The sequence below is a fragment of the Nesoenas mayeri genome (genome assembly GCF_963082525.1).
Source record: "Nesoenas mayeri genome assembly, chromosome: 5".
Classification (NCBI taxonomy): domain Eukaryota; kingdom Metazoa; phylum Chordata; class Aves; order Columbiformes; family Columbidae; genus Nesoenas; species Nesoenas mayeri.
The window spans coordinates 6,764,421-6,786,950 of NC_137548.1; the positions used below are offsets into that span (position 1 = coordinate 6,764,421).

The window sequence follows — 22,530 nt, forward strand, 5'->3', positions numbered from 1 at the left end:
TTGAATGCTGTGGTATGTGTTCACACTGGAGAGAAATCAACGTGCTGGCAGGATACATCGTGTGTTAGCCAAGGCAAAAGAAGGAGCCAGGGCTCATCCTCCTTTCTTGCAGGACTGGGAAGATTTTTTTCTACATACTGAGGTGTATTAAATTCTGACCATCTCCATGATGAAACTTGGTGCTGCTGACGTAGAAGACTTTGCTTCTATTTCTGCCAGACCAAGGAGAGGTGGCTGTGCGAGAGCAGAGAGGGTCTGAACGATCATGTTCAGTCATTCCTCCAGAGAGCTCTATTTTCAGAATTTCTGTTCTGCACAGATTATCGTTATCACGAGGTGTGAAGCTCCTCTTTACTAATTCTAACCTTGCAATTCGGAGGTGTGTGGGGGTTTGCCTTTTTGTTTTTTAAGTGAGATTTCTGTGTGACAGTCTGACTTGAACCTCAGGGATTCTTAGCTGTGATTTTTTGCTAAAAACTAGCTGATGAGCAAAAAGCCAAAAGCAAGACTTTAATTAAGAATGTAAATAAAAATGAAAAAGCTGCTCACTGTAAAATAAATATCTTATTTCAAGGATGGGTTGACAGACACTGGGGTTGAATCTCTGATCTGTAAAATATTATTCTGTATCTCTAATTTGGAAAATGACAACAGATCTTTACATAACAGCACTAACAGTTCCCTATTTTCTATGGTTTAAGGCCAAAAGGTGATTTATGTAAGAAATTAGAGTTTACCCCAGCAGTGATGGTACTTTGAGAGACTGACATGATTTAGGGCAATGAAGATGCTGAAGGGAGTGGAGCAGCTCCCTTATGAGGAAAGGCTGAGGGAGCTGGGGCTCTGGAGCTGGAGAAGAGGAAACTGAGGGGGGACTCATTCATGTTTACAGATACATAAAGGGTGAGTGTCAGGAGGATGGAGCCAGGCTCTTCTCGGTGACAACCAATGATAGGACAAGGGGTAATGGGTTCAAACTGGAACACAAAAGGTTCCACTTAAATTTGAGAAGAAACTTCTTCGCAATGAGAGTGACAGACACTGGCCCAGGCTGCCCAGGGAGGTTGTGGAGTCTCCTACTCTGGAGGCATTCAAGACCTACCTGGATGTCTTCCAGTGTAACCTCATCTGGGTGTTCCTGCTCCAGCAGGGGGATTGGACTGGATGATCTTTTGAGGTCCCTTCCAATAATCCCTAACATTCTGTGATTCTGGGATTCAAGAGAATGACAAATAATAGGGAGAAAAACATGCATATAATTCACCAAACAAAAAATTGTGCATGTTTAATGTTACTTTTGTGGGTTTTGTTGTTGTTGTTTTGTTTTTGTTTTTTAATTTTTACGTAGAATCTTTATTTCCTCTAGCAAATTTGAGATCGTTCAGCATTCAGGCTCCATAAAAAATAAGGAGCTTGATTCCTTCCTTTTCCTAGGAGTAATGAACAATTAGAGCCATGAATGCTTGGTGTTTTTTATTTTTTTTCTTTTTGTAAAATTAAGGGCATGCATGCGAATATATATAGATCTTCAAATATTATCAAGCGTTGTCAGGATTTCTCCTGCAAAATCCTGCCTTGAAAAACAGTCTTCTAATATTTCCTTTACTTTTTCAGGTGGATTTGGAGCCAGAAGGCAAAGTGTTTGTCGTCATAACTCTTACAGGCAGCTTCACAGAAGGTAAGGGAATTATTTTGGCCTGTTTGTGTTAAGAGCTGGACTCTGGTATGTATTCTTGCCATCAGTTACCAAGTGAACGGCGTTATTTACACGGGCCACGTGCTGTTGTTCATCGGAGATTTCTTGAGCGAGGTGGGAGTTCTGGAAAGGGCCGTTCGTACTGGCTGGTGCTGTGTGTGCCCAGGGACCCGATTCCTGCTTTATCTCGTTTATTTATCTGCAATTGTCCTTCAAACGGATTGTTTTTGTCACTTGTACTTTTCACCTGGGTGCCTCTCGAAGGGCAAGCTGAGGACGGTGTTTAAAATAGAACATGTTTAAAACATCTGGAGGATTTTATTCCATGTTTCCCATCTACTTCACGTGCGTTTGTTTCCTGAGTTCACTTTGCACAGGAAACTTAGAAGTTTTTAGTGTGACAGCTGCCCTGAAAAAGTATCTGGGCAGATTTTCTTTTTCTCTAACTACATTTTATAGTGTGATGTTTTTAATTTCCCTGTTTGTTGTGATACCAGCTATGAGCATGGATGTGAGCTATGCTGGAGGAACCCGGGAAACCTGGGATGGAGCTCAGAGAAAGGTTATTTTCTTCAAACCTCCACCATGGTTCTTCCTTGTTTTAGCTGTGGTCTCAAGCTGCTTTTGTTGGGGCTGTTTTCTGTACAGAGGCCAAGAATCGAGGCAGGATCTGCTCCACTGTCGCTTATCTGCAGCCTGAGCTGGATTTTTAATGCTTTCTCTTATCCTGCCCTGAAAACTGGTTGCTTGGCACAAAGATTGTGCTGGGGGCTTCAGAGGTGACAAGGAGCTCTGCTCTCCCACCTCGCAGCTCCCCTGGCTCCCACCTTGTGCCAGGTGCCCAGGCCTGTCAATACCCCTGCTTTTGTTTTTCAAATGCAGGTTTAAATATGATACAAGCTTGTGTTTTACTTGAATGTTTTTGGGGAGCTGTCTCGCTGTTCCTGAGCCGGCAGCCTGGTGTGTGCTGGGCCCCAGGCAGATGCCGGATGGGGAGCTGCTGCTGGCAATGCTTTTGGTTTCCTTTTGGGTGGTTCGCACCCCAAAGATCTCTGCTCCTGGCGGGATGGCTGTGGCCTTTTAATGCATTTGAGCCCAATCCAGTCTGTAATCAGCTGAGCCACACTTGAGGGTCCAGGAAGGGTTTGCAGGGAAATGGTGTCCATGTTCTGCATCTTCTCCTTTTCCTCCTCCTCTTCCTCCTCTGCAGCATCCCCAGCCCTGTGGTGTGGAAGCGGTGGCAGGATTTGCAGACTTCTTTCCCTGTATGCATCTAGGAACCACGGGCAGGGCGTAATCGTGCTTGCAGGAAGGATATTAGGAGGGAGACATGAACAGAAAGCCTGGCTGGCTTTGACTTCTAAGGAAATGTGTGGTCTGGGAGTGATGGAGAAGATGCGGAGTGTCACACCCTGGCACTGCAGCAAGGCAGAGAGAAGCAGAATTATCTTTTCCAGTGAAGTTCACTTTCCAAGTAAAGCTGAGCAGGCCACAAAGCATCACTGCAGCTTTCAGTTCTTTATCTGTCAAGTAGGAATGTGTGTTTCTCTCTGCCCAGGTGGTAACTCTGGGGTCTGGGAGCTACTCTCACATTTATCCATGTGTTAAAATGTTTACGGATCATTTACCCTTTCTCCTCTAGGGAGATACTCCCTACAACTGTGCTTTGACAGAGAGACATAAGGATTACTTTTTCCAGTTATAATTTGAGAGAAGCTTTCTATTTGTAACCAGAGAACAGGGAGAGTGCAAAAAAGTTCTAGGGAGATGTGGAGGACATTTTTGCAGGTCCAAAGCAATGGCTCTTAGAGAGCAATAGGTGTCAAAAGGACACTAGAAATTGGCTTTAGTTGCCTGCGATACAGCTGATGATGGAAGAGAGTTCAAAAACTAGAGAATCAAGCAGCTCGAGGGCTCTTACTGACCAGCATGGCAGTTTGTATCCACACACAAGTGCGTCACGCTTGACTGTTTAAGGTAGGGCTGAGCAGGGATGATGGGCTTGAGCATAAATCCAAGGAGTGGTTCAAACTCATGCTGGTGTCCAAGCATTAAGGCACATTGCTAACAAGGTCTCAGAGACAAGAGATGGAGAACTCAAATGTTTGTCCTGCTACTGCTTTCTGAGGAAAATGGGAAATGTTGGAAATAGTTTACTTCTCTTTCCTGTGTCCTCTTTCTTCTGAAAAACAGTGGGGTCTCTTTCATAACATCATATTTTATTCTATGTTTCTGTCTCTCTTTTTTTTTTGTTCTGGAAATGTGGATGCTCAGAATTGTATTTGAAATGGAGGGTTTTTTTGGAAAGAGGTCTGAGAATAACTCACAGCTTGAAAGCACAAGAAGTGGCTTTCTCACTTGTTTGCCCTCATCTGAGGGGCAACAGCTACCACGTCCTCCCTGTTAGTGACAGCTAACATGGCAGAGACCACTCGAAGGCTGCATGTGCCTATGGGTATGCAGAAAACCCAACTGTCTGGGTTAGTAGTTTGCATTAGACCCCAACAAGATATCACGTAGACGCACATGGAGTTTCAAGCAACATGATGCTTAGGACATTTGATCATTTTTTTGTGACTTATAAGTGGTTAAGCGTGTAACCCCAGTGCATTTCCTGCTCTGAAAAGGTTCCAGCAATGGTGACGTGGTGCTGCAAAAAAAGCCAGGCTCCAGCAGGTAAAAAGAGCAATGTGGCTGTGTCTGTAGACTGATTCTTTGAGACACCAACATGCTTTTTTAGCAGCTCTTGCCTTGCTGCTTTCAGGAGATCAAGGGAATAGAAGGATAACGTAATGGAGTCAGTCTGAGCTGTGGGGAGCATCTTCCTCTGAAAAGCTTCTGAGAGCTCCACTGAGCAAAGGTGGAGGGTCTGTGCCTGCTGCTGGTCCTCACACTATGGACACATTATTCAGTTCAGAGAGGTTTTATGCCAAGCTTGTTGTTTTGTTTATGGAAACAGCCAAATTCACAGGGTCTCAACCACCATCATCTAACTCCAGCTAAGTAAAAGATCAAAAAGTGTCTGGAGAGAGGGAAGATAACAATTAACAAAAAAATAAAAAGGACAAAAAACCCCCAACAAACAAACAAGCCTGAGGTGTTTGGTCCACCTGAGACTGAATAATTTTGTTGTCCTAGAAAGCTTACCTAAAATAGACAGTCCCAGTGGTGCTGGCAGCCTGTACTTTTTTTAGCTTCAGGAATAGTGGGGTTTTTTTGTTTGATCAAAAGTTTAATTTGGTTCTGCTTACTTATGGTGGGAATGGGGGAGAGGGTGGCCCTTCAGCAAGGGATGCAGTGTGTTCGACATAAGCATTTGTGTACCATTGGGATGAGGGCAGTATAGAAAACATAGAGCTGGGAAGAGGTTAGTCCCTTGTACGTTCCCATAGGGCTCTTCCGTGTCAACCTGCTGTTTTGAGGCAGGGAAATAAGCCTGTTTCACGTGTTAAAATTACGTGTAATTTTTCAGGTAGAGAAACGAAAGGAGCTATAGGAAGCGAGGAAGGTCTAGCAAAATTATCCCTGCCTATCTTTATTTTCTCTGCTGGATGTATTTGTTGCTGTGCTAAGCTATACCTGATTATATTAACTCCCCTCATTCAGCTGACATTTCCTGTGTAAAGCAACCAGTGCAAAATTAAATGAAAGTCTCCTTACCTCGGGAGGAGGTGACCTCTCCAAGCGTGACCGTGTCTCTGCTGGTGGTGCTGGGTCCCAATGGCCCCGCTGGGGTGGAGGGAAGCATCCACTCCTCCTGCCATCTCCCACATTGCCCCAGGAGCTGTTCCACTCCAGGCTGCTTTCTGGAGAAGATGAGGACTGACTTCTGCCTGCCAGACTGCAGGTATTGCTAAGGGATTGACTTCCCCCCACTATCTCCCTTGGAGGATTTTTTTCAGTCTTTCTTAGATTTTACTTATTTAACCTTGCGTGCTAATGGGATTTTTTTCCCAAGTAATCAAAAATCATGATTTCTCTTTAAATTTCCTTATTCTTCTTAATCTGGATATTACCATGTTTTTGTTGGTGGCGGTGCCTTTAGCATTTCTTACCTCTCTCTCTTTCTTTGTGTCTCCTTGCCTCTTTCTCCTTTTAAGAAAACAAATGTGGCTCCTCTGAGAGATCTGTCTTTGTGGTGGATGTGCTGAGGATGAGAGTGGGGCGCAGCGTGCTGTGTGTGGGACCAAGCAAAGCTGTAGCTGTCCGAAGGATGTTCAGGTCTGCCCACCCCTGGGGACCACAGACGCTGTGGTTTAACTGAAGTGCTAGTGTCCTCTCTCTCTCCCTGTGATGACCCATGTGTGTACCAGGTTTTCTGAGATAATCCACAAGATCTCTGCTCTGATGAGGCAGCATCTGGAGTTCTGAGTCCAGTTCTGGGCTCCCCAGTTTAACAAGGACAAGGAGTTACTGGACGGAGTCCAGTGGTGGGCTATGAAGATGATGAGGGGCCTGGAGCATCTTTCTTATGAGGAGAGACTGAGAGAGCTGGGGCTGTTCAGCCTGGAGAAGAGAAGCTGAGAGGGGATCTCATCAATGTTTATCAATATCTCAAGGGTGGGTGTCAAGAGGATGGACCAGACTCCTTTCAGTGGTGCCCAGTGACAGGATGAGGGGAGAGACTGAAGCACAGGAGATTCCATCTGAATATGAGGAGAAACTTCTTTACTTTGAGGGTGCCAGAGCCCTGGAATAGGCTGCTCAGAGAGGTTGTGGATTCTCCTTCTCTGGAGATATTCAAGCCTGCCTGGACACGATGATGTGTGATCTGCTCTGGTGAACCTGCTTTAGCAGGTGGGTTGGACTAGATGATCTCCAGACGTCCCTTCCAACCCAAATAATTCTGTGATTCTGTGTTCTCAGCTTCATTTAAGGGAGAGTTTCTGTTTTATTGGTCTCTAGAATAGGTAGTGCTGCGTGGGGTGTCAAGTTTCCAAATGTTGTTCCTCTTCTCCTCACCTTGGCCATAACCATTTCCAGGTGGGCAGCTTCTGAGTAGGGTTGTCTTCCTCGCCACTCCTGGAAAGCACCTGGGAGCATCCTCTCAGGAAGACACCAGTGACCGGGAGCCATAGTGGTTCTCCAGCGTGGTGTGCCTGAAGGTGCCATCTAGGTTCTCCTGGCTCCGGTTGAACATGACCTGGTGCCTCTGAAGAGACTCTGTCTTTGAGGCTCATGTTTCTAGCAAGTGACTCTGATGCTATCAGGGTGCTCCCTCACCTGGTTGCACAGCTGGTGATGGTGGCAGGAACTCAGACCTGCTCTACACAACTTGTCTTTCTTTGCTACTGAATACTAGTCTCATTTGCAAAAGGACAAGCCATGAATTACCTTATTCTTGGGCAGGGGGTGATTGATTTGAAATAAAATGCCTTGCAATGAGTGTGGGTGAATTGCATGTCTTCTTGGTGCTTCTGGACACCTGCGAGAAGTTAGCAGAGGTACTGAAGAGCGAGTCAAGGTGGATGGGTCAGGGTGTTTCATCACAGCAAAGCCAAACTGGGCACCAGGAGGCCCCAGAGTGGCATGAACCTCTGTCCATTGCAGTACAGGAGTCCTGGAGCAAGCAGGGGCCTCTCGCAGCTTGGCCTGCAACATGCGTTGCTGTGTCCTCAGTTTGCCACCTCTTTTGCTATTTGCCATTCTTAATTTTGAGCACAGCTAATTAAATTAATATAAAGTAATTATTTGACAGAATTAATGAATGAAGCGAGCCTTGTAGGAAGTAAAGCGCTTCTATTTTAGTGCTTTGAGCACTTGCAGTTTTCATTTTTTTTAATGTCAGTCAAAGTGGTAATTCTGGCTTGAATTTCAGTTTTCATTTCATCGTTGTGAGGTAAGTAGTGGTTGTTTCTTTTCTTTCAGTGTCAGGAAAGACAAAGACAAATTTGAGTTCTGGGCAAGAAATAGAACAATGAGAATATTGAAAAGCCAAGTGACTTGCTAGAAGAGCAGATATAGAACCCTTTGCTAAATATTTAATGTCGGTAGGCTTTGTAGCAGCAAAGGAGCCTGAACCTGACTCTAGAGCAAGGAAATGCTCCTTTAGTTGGCCACCGTCACATCTGTGTTTGGGGTGGTTTGTTCTCAAGCATGAAGACTCTTAGTCTTTTGGTGGTGTTTTTCTTAGAATACATTTTTTTAAGGTGAAGTGGTTTTTGTCTTGAGAAACAGCACATAATCACAGAGGCACCAGTAAAGATCTGCAGCCTTGAAGTCTCAACCAGTACAAAAGCTTTGTGCTGAGAAGGATTTGAGTTAAGGGAATAATTATTGGAAACTAGGAACCAGGAATGAAAAATGCCCTGTTTTCATCCCCTGGCTAGTTGGCCCACTCTGTTTTGGGTTACTAGCCCAAGCAAAATTTTGAGGCATATAGGAGACACCGTCCAGAGAACCTCCTGATCTAAATAGGCAACATCAGTGCAGAATAGGTTAGAGAAAGTTTTGCTCTGCTTGGTTCGGAGTCTGAGAACATGGAAATCTTCAATGTCTAGCCCAAGGTCTTATGTGGCAGAGAGCAGCAGGAGATGTGTTTTTCTACAACCCATACTTTTTTTCCAACGCTTACACTTTTTCCAGTGCTTTACACTTGTCACGTATGTGCACACTGCAGGCAGGGGATTTCCACATGCACTCCATGGTGGTTCAACTCTGCATTTCCAGATGGAAATGGGTCAAAACAATGTTTAGTCCCATGGGAGAGAAAATACACCGTAAATACACCCTGGAGAAGACTCAGCCCTTGCAGAGACCAGGAATGTCGTCCATAGATGCTGTGAACTTCAGTGCATCCTCAACCTTGCTGGAAGATGTCCATCAGGTTAAAAAGTAAAAGGCAATTCCAGAAGCTGATCGGGATGTCCTGAGCAGGTGCTGCTCTCCTGGGGGTCAGACCATGCAAACCTGCACCCCAAAGGACCTGTGTCAGCCAAGCCAGCGGGAGCAAGAGCGGCTCTATCCATGTCACGAAGCCCTACAAGTTAAATACAAGGATGTTAAAGTTTCTCAGCAATGCTGAAGGTCTCAGGAGAGAGTTTTAAAGCCAGAGAGACCATGAAGAACCTCTTGGAGATCTTTTTCAGAGGGAAGAGCCTTTAGACATTCTGAGAAATGTCCTGTGGGCTATGAGATGCCATTAGGAAAGCGGCTGTAGTGCATTTCCCAAGCGCTGCCTTTCCATTGCCCTGTTAAAGCTGACAGTAGCATGAGGAGAGGTCACTGTAATGAGACAGCCCAGCCTTGGAAGATAGACAAGATGGACAGATGTGGGGCTAATGAATTGTTATTACTGTTTATGGTGGGAGGATAGTGTTAGCAATTTTTTCTAAGGCGAAGCCTTCAAAATTTACATTTGCATTTCACATTTAAATATTGCAGAGAGAAGCCAAGTATTTTTGGACCCTGGCACTCTTATATCTCACATATGCCTCTCCTCCTTAAAAAAAAAAAGAAAAAAAAAGAGAGAGAGAAACAAGTTGGGTAAATTCTGAATTTTCACAGGAAAAAAGTTTTTCAGCTGGGAGAAAAACAACATCCCTGAACTGTTTATTTCTGATTGCTGAAAGATCTAGGTCCTGGTAAATAACGTGCTTTGCTTAGCGTTACAGAGGGACTCTAATGCAGAGCCAGGAGGTGAGCAGCACCCTGGCATGCTGCATATCCACAAGACCACCTTTATTTCTTGGAAAATGATCCATTTGAGCTCCACAGCTATTGCAACATGTCTAATGCTGAGACGTTTTTGGCAGTAATTCAGGACTTGCCAAGAACTGCCAACTGCTTAGATATCCAGAGGCTGTAAAAATGCAACAAACAGCAATATCAGGGTTAACTTCACTTCCTCAGTGGTCTGTGTTTTGTCTGGGCTCTGAAACCTAGATATAAATATGCAAGCTTGCAATCTGCTCTGGGATTTCAGTGTTTCTGTCTGTAATGAGGAATAGAGATTTATTTATTTATTTATTTTGCTTTATTTTTAATATGATTCCTGGAAAAGTGACACTGATTCCCAGAGGAGCTTTTAAATCTCTCTACTTGTCCTTGGAGGACAGTGCTGTGCTGGGATGGGTGTTTGTGCTGCGGTGAAGCAGGATGGCAAATATGGGCTGAAAGGATCGGACCATGAAGCTGTTGGAGGTCAGGACCATGATCCTGTGGCCAGGGATGATGACAGGAGCCCTGTCCCCTGCTGCTGCACCCTGTGCTGGGGGATGCTGCTTCTTGGGCATCTCCCTCTGTGCCCATTGTGCTCAAGGGCACCTGGATGGTGCTGTGGACTGGGGTGAAGTGCTGCACCTGAATTTCCCTAGACAACAATTTAGGAGGTACCTGACTGATTAAATAGGTGAATGGCCGTTCAAAAGCCCCAGTATTTTACCTAGGGTCACCATGTAAATCTGTAGGAGAAGCTGAAGGAAAAAAAAGAAAACAACAAACCCACACTTTTATTTATTTTTTAACCTCACCTCAGCTGACTGCTAAATTAGGCTGTGTGCCATTTAATCCGTTTGATATCCAGGACTGTCAACTTTGGCTGCTGGAGGATAGCGTGAGCAATTTAGGTGGTAGCACCACAGGCAAGTGTTTTCCTTCTGTCTGGGTGTCTGATAGCCCAGTCTGTCAGGTGTCCCGAAGTCCCTGTCACCTGGATGGGACAGCACTGGACTCAGTTCGTGAGTGGATCTGCTGGGCCTGTCGGCACGAGAGGATGGGCAAGGTAACAAGATACTGTTGTGCCACACTGCTTGATTACCTCAGTTTACCTGGAAGGTATTAATGCATCATTAATTGCTTGCGGGAGGACCAGCAGCATCAGTTGGCTGCGTGTTGAGGATGTTGTGGCAATTAATTCCTTCACCTCACTGGAGTGGGGTAAAATCTCAATAACAGCCAAGCAGAACAGGGTCTTCAGTCTTAGACGAGCTGGCGTGGAGCTGTAGGAAGCAGAACTTGTCTTCTAGCGGTACTTTTGGAGGCAAATACTCATGCTTGCAAATTATACACCCTTGTTTTGGGTTCTTCCTGAGTGTGGCCAGCATAAAATGCTGAGATTCCTGTTCTTCAGTGCCAGCTGTTTTTTGTTTTCTGGAGCACTTCATTGTTTCCCAGAGAGATGCTGCATCAAAACAGAGCTTTGAGTGAAGAGATCCTGATGTTGTTTTGCCAGGGCAACCTCAAGCTTGGCAGAGGAGAGTGTGGGAGGGCTGAGAGCCTCTGCCATCCCCATCTGCCTTCTGCTGTCATTGGGAAAAATCTACCCATTTGTGATCTTCTGGGAGAAGCTGCATGAGATCAGCGTGGCTTCAAGGGCTGTGCACATCACCTGCATCGAGCAGGTTCCCACCTCAGTGATTGTTCCTTCTGGCAACGCTGACACTGCTGGTAGTTGCTGGTATGAGACTCAGGCGGTTTCATAATTGAGGGTAAATCTGTCTGTCTGAAAAGGATGCTCTTGGGTTTCCCTTGGGCTGGCCTTGCATGGGACCAGTTCTGCACTGGCTGGCTGGACTGGGAAGCTGAGCAAATATGGAGCAGGGGTGTGGGTTGGTTTTTGGGTCAGATATGTCCTCTGGTTGTGCTCAGAACTGGCCTGGGATGCTGTGGTGGGGTGGGAGGGGGGTACTTGGTGGTGCACAGAGGAGGGAGGAAGGCAGGAGGTCTGGATGAGCTGATGTCCTGCTCTCCATATCCTATCTGCTGGGGTGTGAGGCAAGGACAGTGAATGGTGGAAACAATGGGAAAAGTCACTTGGAGAAAGAATAGAGGCATAAGAGTCTGGAGGAAGCACAGAGAAGAAATATAAGGAGACAGAGAAGGAAACAGGAGACTGTTCTATGGAATGGTGGTAGGTGGGTATGGGCAAGAGGTATAAGAAAGAAGAAGCTTAAAGAAGCTCAAAGAGTTAAAGAAGGTAGGAGGAGGAGAATATGGACAGATGGATGGTAGAGGAGCTGCAGAGGGTGATGAAAGGCTGCAGGAGAAGGGTTGTGACCAGCAAAGCCTGTTTCTTGCTAGAATCTGGAATCAAGCTCTTAATCCCAGAATCTCAGCTCTTTTCTGCCGTCTAGCTGTCAGACTTGCTGAGCAGGTGTGTGTGTCCGTCGCTAGTGCTGGATCTGTGCAGCAGAGCACAAGCCTGTTGTGTGAAGTGTTCCCCTGTTGGTGCTGTCCCCCCTCCCTGGACCTGCGTGTTTAAGACCACAACAGTGCTGGTGAACCAGGACCACGGAAGGGAGACACTGCTCCAGTTCCAGTGGGCAAACTTATTTCCAGTGGTAGTTTTTGTTTCGAAAATTTAGGAAATAATCTTAAAACCTTCTTTTGTTACAGAATCAAACTCTCAGAAGTCAGGGACCACTGAATTTTTTTTTCCTAAAATTTGTCCTTTATGTGTGTTCACGGTTGTCGAGGGTTTAGATTGCGGGGTGACAATAAAACCCTGGCAGATGTATTGTTAACCCCCTCTCCCCCCGCCACTTCCCCCTTTTGCCCCTTCCTCTCCCCCCTTTCCACTAAGGAGAGGCGATTGGGAGGGAAAGAAGGACAGAGAGAAGAGAGTTGGAAAAAATTAACAATGTTTTACTAATGCTACTAATAAGAATAGAGAAAATAATACAAAATATACAAAACCAATCTTGAAAATCTCAGCAACTGCAGAGCCGGCACCCAAAGTCCTGGACTGGACTCTGCAGCCAACTGGAGCTGGATTCAGTCTGTCACTAGGCCTCAGTTTACAGGGACGACTAGCAAGGTCCTCTCCTAATGTCGGCCATGGGGAAAAAGGGAAAGGGACGAGATCCTCATGATCTCCCACTTTTATATGAAGTATTCACATGAATGGGATGTTATACACAGTTGGTCAGTTTCTTGGTCACTTGTTTCTAGTCGCCCCTCTCTCGAGATGTCCATCCATGCTTATCAATAACTTCGCATTCCATTGCTAGGTTTACCAAAACATGTGTCTGGTTCTCCAGGAAAATGCAGCTAATATGAAGGCTTTAGCTGACAGGCAAATTCACTAAAAGAGAGACTTGTTTTTTAACAAAACCAGGACAACGGTACAGACTTGTAGATCAGCAGGAGAAACAGCAGAAAGATGTTTCTTCTCCAGCTTGCCCAGCTCAGAGTACTTCAGTGGTGGGTGAAGGAATCTGGGGCCTCAGTCTGGTCACACACATTTTTACCTGCGTTGTCTCTGGTCTTGTATTTCACCTGTGAATGTGGGGTAAGGCACAAAAAAGCCCCTCAGAGAGAAGCTCCAGTGTTGTTATCCAAAAGGGCTCATGACAACTTGCACATCAGGGCCATCGCACACCTCAGCCATAGAGGTGTCCTGTGTTCCTGCAGCACAGGTGGCTTTGGGCTGTGCTCTGAGGAGGAGCCCAGAACCTGGATGGCAGGGACACGCTGAAATCTCTGTAAGAGCTGTTGTGAGCATCAAACTGCAGGCTGGCTGTCATCTCCTGTCACTTCAGCCTAAACAAAGTCCCTCCCCATTGAGGGACTGGGGAAAAAGAAAAGATGAAAAGAGGTGCAAGCTTTAGGTGTTTCTCACAAGCTGTAGGAGAAAGTGACTTTATTCCCACTCACCCACCTCTGCTTGCTTGTTAACTGGGAGGAGTGAGATGGGAGAGCCTGCGGGAAGGCAGAATATGTAGCTATTACTGCTGCTCTTACACTGGGTGGAAAGGGCCACCCCTTTGCGAGACTAGAATTGGTTGGTGGTGCTGGTGGCCATTATGGAGCTGGTGAAACTGGTAGGGTCCTTTGCTCTCTCTAGGTATAAAGAGATCCTGAGCCAAGGCAAACAATGCCCTCTCCACGTGGCACTCAGCACTTTTAAAGCTGTATTTGTGTGGATTTGGGACATCTGCTTTTGAAGGCTCAGAAATGGAGAAATATGTATTGTAAGGTGAAAACCCTGTTGGGGAGGAGATGGGGAAGGGGGTGGATCAGGTCTGGCTGTGTTAACTGCAGGAGAAGCTGTCACGGACAGCTGTGTTTTCTGAACGTGCTGCTCCTTCTGGCCTGCAGCCCTTGGGAAATCCCTCTGGGAAATAATAATAATAATAATAACAAATAATAACTTACCAGCACTAGGAGGGGTGCAGTGCATAGCAGAGCAGTGATGGCCCCTGCCATCGGTGCAGGTGTTTTAGGAGATGGGCTTTGCAATGAAGCCAAGTGCGATTGGTAGCCTGAGCACCAAGTATTTCCTTGTGGCATTACCAAGGTGGGGATTGTCCTGATGAGAAGAGGTGCTGCTTTTTTGGTGGATATCTTCACAGTATCAATAAACTTGGAATATAAGAGGCTGAATTTGGGGTTTTTTCTTGACAGATGCTTTGCTGTGGCAGTGTCTGGCGCAGCCCGTGGTGCATGGGAAGGTGTGTGGGAGAGCAACATGATAAACAACCTGCTTTTTAAGGCTGTTGCAATTAGAGAACTTATTAGCAAGCTGCCACATGGAAATTTCAAGAGTACCAGGAATCGACTGTGTAATCAGAGCTGAGTGTGCGGCTGGACGACTTGGGCTGGGTCTGGGCAACTGCTGGGTGACCAGTCGACCAGGAGAATCCAGGTGTTGCAAGGTGGTGATTCAGATGTTGGTCATCCTCCCAGGGGAGCACAGGGCCTGTGCACCACCAGGGAAGGGCTGGGGCATCGCTCAACAGCAGTCAGAGGCCCCGACAGTGCTTAGCTTGTCCTACTTCATTAGCTTTCTCAGTTAATTTGTTCCTGACTAGAGACCAGTTGTGCTTTGGGTTACAATTTGCTTTCCCACTGAGAGGTGCAGTGCCCCGGTGAAGGAAGGCTTGAGGTTTTGTTGCTGCTCTGTTGAGGAATGTTCTTGCCATTTGTAGAATTGCTGCAAAACCTTGGATCCTTCTGGACGCAACTTTCTGGATGCTTGATACTCCCATTTCAACTGGCTTTGTGTTGATACTGTTTTCTTTGCGTGTTTTGTTTTGTGTTACATAAAGAATGTTTTCCTGGTCATCCTTCTTTGAAACAGATGTTCAGCCCACATCTCTGGAAAACTGCAGTGCCTAAACATAGTTAAACAGACTTAGTTGAGTGTAAAACCTTGTGTGGACACTCTTGTTCTAATACCAAAGTGGCCAATTTTGAAGCTGGCCACAGAGCCAGAAAGAAGGATGTCCCCAGAGCATCTACTTAAAAATAGCTTTAACCTGCATCTGGTTAAAAATAGGTTTAACTTGGAGCTTGTGCTCCCCTGTGTGGGTAGTGCCTTATAATGGCCGTTGTGATACCACCTCTGAGCATGTGAGTTGCTGATGGTTACAACACGCACAAGCCCCAAGGCAATAGGAGCAGGGAAGGGTTCAGGTTCTCTCTGCTCTTTGCCCAACCTGCCATTTCTGCTTTTCTCCAGGATTTTGCATGAATGATGGTAACGTTGACCCATAAATGCTGTCACTCCGTTATTCCTGCTTCTGCACTGTGGCCAGTGTAGTTTGAAGTCTTCTAAAACTTATGGTGCAGAGCGCATGAATTAATCGTGGAAAAGATCAAAGTTATGTTGTTATTTTTATTTTTCCATTCTTAATAATTTTTAAATAGTTTCCTTCTCTAATAAATCACATCTCAACATTTTTCTCTTGAGTTTAATAGTTGAGAAGGACTAACAGGAAGTTTTACAATGGAAATTCACTTGCCTAAGCACAAGGAAATAATAATGATTTTAGTTGGTGAGGGGAGGAGGAAGAGGAATAGGTTTGTTAAGGTTTTAATGAGCAATGCAGTAAGAAGCACGAGGTATTAGTATTATTTGCACATCTTAAAGTAAGGACGAATATTGTCCCCATCTTATGATAAAATTGAGACTGCAAGCAGATGTGCCTTTCTGCCTAAAGCTGAGGAGGGAAGACAGTTGTTACTGCCAGTTTCACACTGTTTGTGTGAGTCAACTTTAAAATTTTAATAATAAGGGTTTTCTTTTTTATTTGCTGGCTGCTCATACCCCAGATCAATGTGACAGGACTGGCGTATGGAGTGCTTGCAGATGGAGTCATGCTAGCAGGTCTGAGATGGTGAGGAGGGAGCAATAGGACGGGCATGTCCTTTTGAACCTCTACTGCTGCTGCAAAATGACCATAACTACAACCAGAGGGAAGTGTATTATCTGTCATCCCACTGGATACAACCTGCCTAATTCATCTTGCTTTTCCAGACCTCATGGGTACTGTGTGGCCTTCCAGTTATGGTGCCTATCTGGGGCTCTGAAGGGCTCAGTTCAGTGTCTGGGTTTCTGCTGTTTCCCTCAAGTCCCTCCTCTAATTTAAAATAAAATCCTTCTCTCCTGGCATCTCCTCTTTGTGCAAGCCGAGGCAGTTCTCCGCTATTATCACTCCAAGCCGATCACAAACAGAAGTATCATAAGGTTAACATCTCCAAATTAATGCAAAAAACTTGCAGAGATGGAATGATAAAATGAAGTGCAGTTAAAATGTTTCTTGCCTTTGGCACAGAAGCAATGGCAGGGTGAAAACAGGGGCTGTCCCCTTCCTTGTCTCACAGTGGTGTGGCTGTAAAGAAAAGTGGTTGTCCCCTTCAAACATCTTCTGTGGCAGCCAGTGGCTTTTCTACAGCCTGTGCCCTGGAAAGCACCAATGATCTCTGAGAACCTCACCTCTTATGGTACGAGGTGGCTCATGTTCACTGAAATCTTTTGTTAACCTTCAGCAGTCCCACTTGCTCAGTTCACTGTTACTCACTGCAGAAATTAATGGAAAGGCTTTTCCATTCGTATTTCTCAGCCTTGCACAATATGCTGCAGTGCCTTGCTTTCATACTCTTGTTTCCCCAAAAACAAAACAGGGTCTTATATTACTTTTTGCTCCAAAACTTATTACTTGTTTACATGTGTAGCTGCCTGGACACTATGTAAATTGACTTTTTTTGTGAACTGTGACTAGGGCTTATTTTTGGAGTAGGGCTTATATTTTAAGCATCCTGAAAAATCATGCTAGGGCTTATTTTTGAGGTAGGTCTTATTTTCGGTGAAATAGGGTACCTGTTAACACCTGTTAAAGCAGACATCTAAAAAAATTTTCCCAGACATAACTTATAAGAGCAGATGTGGAAAATAGTATTTTTGAGCTGCCCTGTGCATGTCTGAAAACCTGTGCAGCAATCACAATTAAAACTCTATGCAAAATAACCTGTATGGTATTCATAACTGGTTGGTAGACTTGAAGTGGTAGCAGAATACTTGTTTTAAGAGTTTCTCAAGCTGCCTTCTTCCTCCTCTATCACGTTCTCACAGACCTTATGCAAACAGATATAAAGCAGCTATTCCTCCTTCAGTCCCAGCACCGGGCTCTGCCGACTGGTTTGCATCCCTGTCCTCTCCTGCCCATGTGGGTGGCTGCCTGACAGCCATGTCCCGGTCACTCCAGCTCTGCAGTGCCTGTTGTCCCTGGCACTGCTGCAGCCAAGTGCAAGAGACTGTGAGTAAACCAAACTGAATCCCCCATAAAGGTCCTGGATCCTGGTTCTCCACCAGTGACGGATGGAGCAAGGCTGTAGCTGGTAAGCCTGGGAAATGTGGAGACATTTCCAGTTGGCTTTGTGGTCTCTTCCTCACCAGAGCTTTGGCATCACTGTGTAATTCTAGCAATAAGCCTGCGATGGGCTTTTGTAGCAATAGATGAGAACTGTCATGTTTGCTAAAGTTGTTGGGTGAACTTCATTGATCCTGTTCTCACTGCTGCCACACTGAAATATCATCGTTAAGCCTCAGTACTCAAATGCTGCTAATTGCTGAGAGCTGAGATGAATTTATGTCCTAGACCTGGCAGGAAAACAAGATGGATCTGCTCTACGTCAGTACTTGGATGAGAAACAGAGACCTTCCTTCAACTGCTAAGTTCTGTGTGATTCGATACAGGGATAATTACATGTTTTTGCATTGTAAGACTACTGATAATGCTGTTTCTTATTCATGAGTGGGAAAACTTTATTTTTTTGGATTCAGAGCATCATTGTTTCTTTTCATTCTTTCAGACAGTATTGATGGGTTGGGATCTTAAAAGATGAACAGCACATGGGTTTCCTGGAAAGTACTAGAAGACAACCTAGTGGTGCCAGCACTAGCTGGCTCTTTGTCTGGTCTTCATACAAAACTTTATCCAGTTTCAGAGGGGAAAACAGCAGCTGGATCAAACAGGAGTCCCAGCCTGTGCTTGGTGTGCCACATGTTCACTTTGCAATGAGCCTCTCCTGGGATTTGGACCGCCCTGGTTTCATGCACAGGCTGGCAAAAGCAGGAGGAGGACAGAAACTTCAATGGACGTGAAGTGGGAAGGAAACCTGGTGTGGTTAACGCGATCTCTGTGGATGTGGCTGTTTTCCAGTTGGCCGATTCGTGCATCCAGCTGACTTTTGAGAGGAACTGAAGAAAAAACTTTGCAGCAATTATAAAAGGCAAAGCTTTCACTTTGCAGCACTAATACCAGGGCATCAGAACAGTCAGCAATGGAAATACCACTTTGGGTTATAGCCTTTAAATCCTTTTCCCTTTTCAGATTCAGGCTGTCAGCCACTTCTTCAACAATGTGTTGTGTTCATAATGTTTTCATTATCAAGGCTTCCTGTGATTTTAACCATCCATGGGATTATGATGGTAGAACTCTTGGTTAAAAGATACCAAGCCTTTGTAAGGGTTTCTTGTCATAACATACATGTTTTCCAGCTTGGAAAATAAACATCTTGGTTTAGCCTCTGTTTATATTCAGTAGATGTGAGGAAGCCGGCTGTTAGTTAGGTAAATATTGAGAGAACACCTCCATACTGATGGCTGGAGGGGTAGGTGTGTGTATTCATTCCCCACCGTTGACTTGATTTTGTTTTATATACTCTTTTCCTAAAACACCCACTACTACTCGCCATTAAGGCATAGGTTAGATATGCATTTAGCCTGATCTGAAATCGTTGTTCAGTGCCATGGTGCTTGCGAGAGGTCAGGGGTCTGTCAATCCGCTGTCTTGCTTTCTACAGTCTAATAAGTTCAGTGGTTGGTCTCTGCTTCCCACTTGTGTATCACTCAGTGCAATGGAATCTTGCTTGCAGTGCTCCCAGGGGAGCATTGGAAAACCTGTTTACTGTTACTGCTGTAAGTAAAAAAAGGCTTAATTAAGCTTTGATCTATTAACATTATTGCTTTTTTGAAAATCTTCCTTTCAAATTAAAAACCCATTGATGCGTATGGCAATATAGCACTAGAAATTGTCATGTATGGGGATATATCCAAATGACCCTTGTACTCAGCACTGATGAGGCCACATCTCAAACACTCTGTTCAGTGTTGGGCCCTTCACTACAAGAAAGATATTGAGGTGCTGGAGAGAGTTCAGAGAAGGGCAATGGAGCTGGTGAAGGATTTGAAGCACAAGTCTGATCAGGAGTAGCTGAGGGACATGGGGGGTTCAGCCTGGAGGACAGGAGCTGAGGGGAGACCTTATCACTGTCTACAACTACCTGAAAGGAGGTTGGAGCGTGGAGGGTGTTGGTCTCTTGTATCAAGGAACATCACCTCAAGTTGCACCAGGGAGGTTTAGATTGGATATTAGGACAAATTTCTTCGCAGGAAGGGTTATCAGGCATTGGAACAGGCTGTCCAGGGCAGTGGTGGAGTCACCATCCCTGGAGGTGTTTAAAAGGCAGGTAGATGTGGTGCTTAGGGATATCGTTTAGGGATGGACTTGGCAGTGTTAGGTTATGGTGGGACTCTATGATCTTAAAGGTCTTTTCCAACCTAAATGATTGTATGACCTTTGCTGTGCCAGCGTTTTAGCAGCAGTTGATAGTGCGACAGTGAGATTGATTTCCAATAGATGAGACCTTGACCGTCTTTAACTCAAATAGTCACACGCACAACACTTCATCCTGGAGCTCTCCCCCTTGTCTCACTGTTGTAGGTGGATCACCACTGTGACAATTTACCTGAAGTTACCCTGTGGATTAGAAAATGGGGTGAAGAGAAAGTGGGGATGTGTGGCTGGGAAGGGCAGGATCAGAGAAGCTCAGGGGCAGGTGGGGCGGCGCGATGAGGCTGCTGGGGGGTGAGCCACGTGCTAGTTTTATCAGATGTCCTCAGATGACTTGGTGGGTTATTTATTCTCCTCTCCGTCCGCATGCATAATTTCCACTGCCATAAACATGTGTTAGGCATGAAAGGAGAGGAAGGAAGAGGGAAGAGGATTTTTAGTATTTAACTTCGTAGTTACTTTTACACAAAGCCAGGCACGGTAAGTACCCCATAGTTACAGATGTCCAAATTTAACTGTGGATGTGGACAACTCCCTTCACTCAGCAATTACATGCTTGTTTTTATAGCAGTATTTGGACATCTGAACCGTTCATAGTGGTGGCTGTTTTACCACAAATTAGAGGCTTTTTGAAGTTTGTGTCTCCTAAAGTGGTCTAGAGCTGCTTTGTTTTGTAAAACACTCTCCTCATGCAGAGGAAATGTATGTATTCTATAGGAAACTGTCCAGAATGCAGAATATGAGTGGAGAAAATGTCTGTGATGACTTTACATCCTCTGATACTAAAGGTGAAAGGCACAAGGGGCTGGAGCATTGGCCACCCTGTCCACAAACAGACTGCAGTGCTGTGTGGGTGGTTTCCGCACCTAAGCCCTCGCCCAGCAGCGGATGTGAGATGAGGAACTGCCATCTAGGAGTCTGGGAGGAAGGTGGTTTTGGTAGAGATCTGTCCCACCATTTCAAAATCACTCACACCTTGTTGGAGGATTAAACTTGGCCTGTTTCGTGGCGTGGTGTGTGGGATGGGTAAGCGCCCAGACCTTCTGAAAGAACAGTTTATTCTGGAGGATGTGGTTGTATGTGTAGATCCACTAGATCATGTGGCGGATGGTCTGCAGCCTAACGTGTGGCTGAAGTTGTGCTGTGCTCTCCCTCTCTTTTTCGCTAGAGATAGCATCAAGAAATAGGAAGAGCAGTACCTGAAAGAGCAGATGAAAAGTAATCCAGGCCTTGCTGAAGTCAGTCTCAAGCTTATTAACACTATAATTTAAGGAGAGATGAATATAAGCATGAACAAGGATCACCTGGAAGATGTGCAGCAGCTGGAGAAATTAGTAGCCAAGTGGTGTGGGAAAATGTGAAATTTGAGGAATGTTTTAAATCTGAATGGTGCTTTAAAAAAAAAGGACAAAAACTTTGTGGCGTGTGTCTTAATGAAAGGTAGGTCTGTAAGATGGAAGCTCTTGCTCTGCATATGAGATATTGGTGGCTGGAGAACAGGAGATGGAGGCCAAGAGGGCTCAGAGAAGAAAGCTCAAGACTGGCTATGGATGTGATCCACCAGTGCAGGCAGCATGGAGACTGCCCCCACCACCCAAGAAAAAGCAAGTGCTTGTAATTTTTTGGTCTTCCTGAACCACTTTAAGCTTACACTCTCTCCAAAAGCAGGCAACCTACAGGGACACACGGCAGTGTCCCTCTTGGTGGTTATACAGGTCACCTTTGAGTGTCCCCCGCTCCTCTGCAAAGGGCTGGTCTGTTCCTGGCTGCGTGTGGGCTGCTCACTGCGTGGGAGACCGCCAGGGGACAATTACCCCGTGCTGATCCTCAAGGGGAGCCGTAACAAAACCAGAAACCATGTGAGCTAAATTGGGAACATATTCTCTTAAACTCTGGCAGATGTGAGTGAGTGAACTTAAAGAGCGTCAGCTGCTGGGCTTCTAATGGAGCAGCTGGTGTAAAGCAACTGGATTGCTTCTTTAGGTGATTCACTTATGTGCTCAGCACCCACTCACAAGCCCTGCTCTTCCTTTTCCATGCCTTGGAAGTCTGGACTAGATGATCTTTCGAGGTCCCTTCCAATCCCAAGCATTCTATGATTCTCTTGTATGTACTGGATGCCAAGATAAGATACTTTGCCAATAGAGGCTTTTGGCCCTGATCCAGGAAAACACTTAAGCGTATGCTTAAACCTAGATCAAGGAGATGTTCTCTTGAATTTAAAGGTGGGCAAATTCTGTAATACTGTAAGGATATATATATTATTTATTTTTTTTTTAATTCTCACATGAAGCTGCAGGAAGCTTGGGCTCAGTGAAGGAACTGGCTCTTGATCTTTTTCTTTTGGGGAAGAGACACGAACTGGTTGACCTCTCCAAGTTCTTCTCAGCCACATTTCCTACAGTGGATAGTGAGGCTATTGAAATTGTGCAATGATGATGGAATGCTTGGAAGGGATATTAAACCTCCGCACATCAGCTCTCACTTCTGGACATCGAAATGACATCTTGTGTGTGTGTAAGAGGCAAATTATCCTCTAGCTGCAGGGTTCCTCCATCTTGCTGTCATGTGCTTCTGGTTGCCCACTGACAGAGGCAGAATGCTAAACAAGATGGACCGATGTTCTGATTCAGCCTGGCAGTTCCTGTGGTCCCTGGAGTTCTGTTGACTTCAGTGAGAATTAAACACATGTTCAAGCTCTTCCTTAGAAAGGCAGGCTTTTCTGCACCGTTCTCTGCCCAGCTGTTTGAAACTCTACAGTGAAGAACACAGGTTTCTGTTAAGTGCTTGTCAGCCCTATCACATCCTTTCTTTGTGTTTTAATGCAAAAATCCTAATTTATAGTGTGCAGTTCCATTTTAAAAATAAATGCAAGTTGTCTTAAAGTCAAGAGTGCTCCATGTTGCAGTTTTGCCATCAGGTGGGAGGTTTCTATTAGTGCATGTGGAGGGGACACATCCACAAATGGCTGGGAGAACACAGCAGAAAAAAAAAAAGCCCTTGAGCTTTATGGCCGGCTTTGCTTCTAAACTTGTG

General features: G+C 45.3%; 1 protein-coding gene across 1 annotated transcript in view; it reads left to right on the plus strand.

The window, feature by feature from the left end:
- The window catches only part of PRKCH (protein kinase C eta), a gene marked incomplete at both ends in the record, with an annotated part of 122,165 nt that overhangs the window by 25,788 nt on the left and 73,847 nt on the right, over nucleotides 1-22,530 (plus strand). Inside the window, one exon of the mRNA XM_080345639.1 lies at nucleotides 1,615-1,678. Coding sequence (XP_080201765.1) covers nucleotides 1,615-1,678 — 64 coding nt within the window. The remainder of the gene's footprint in view (nucleotides 1-1,614; nucleotides 1,679-22,530) is intronic.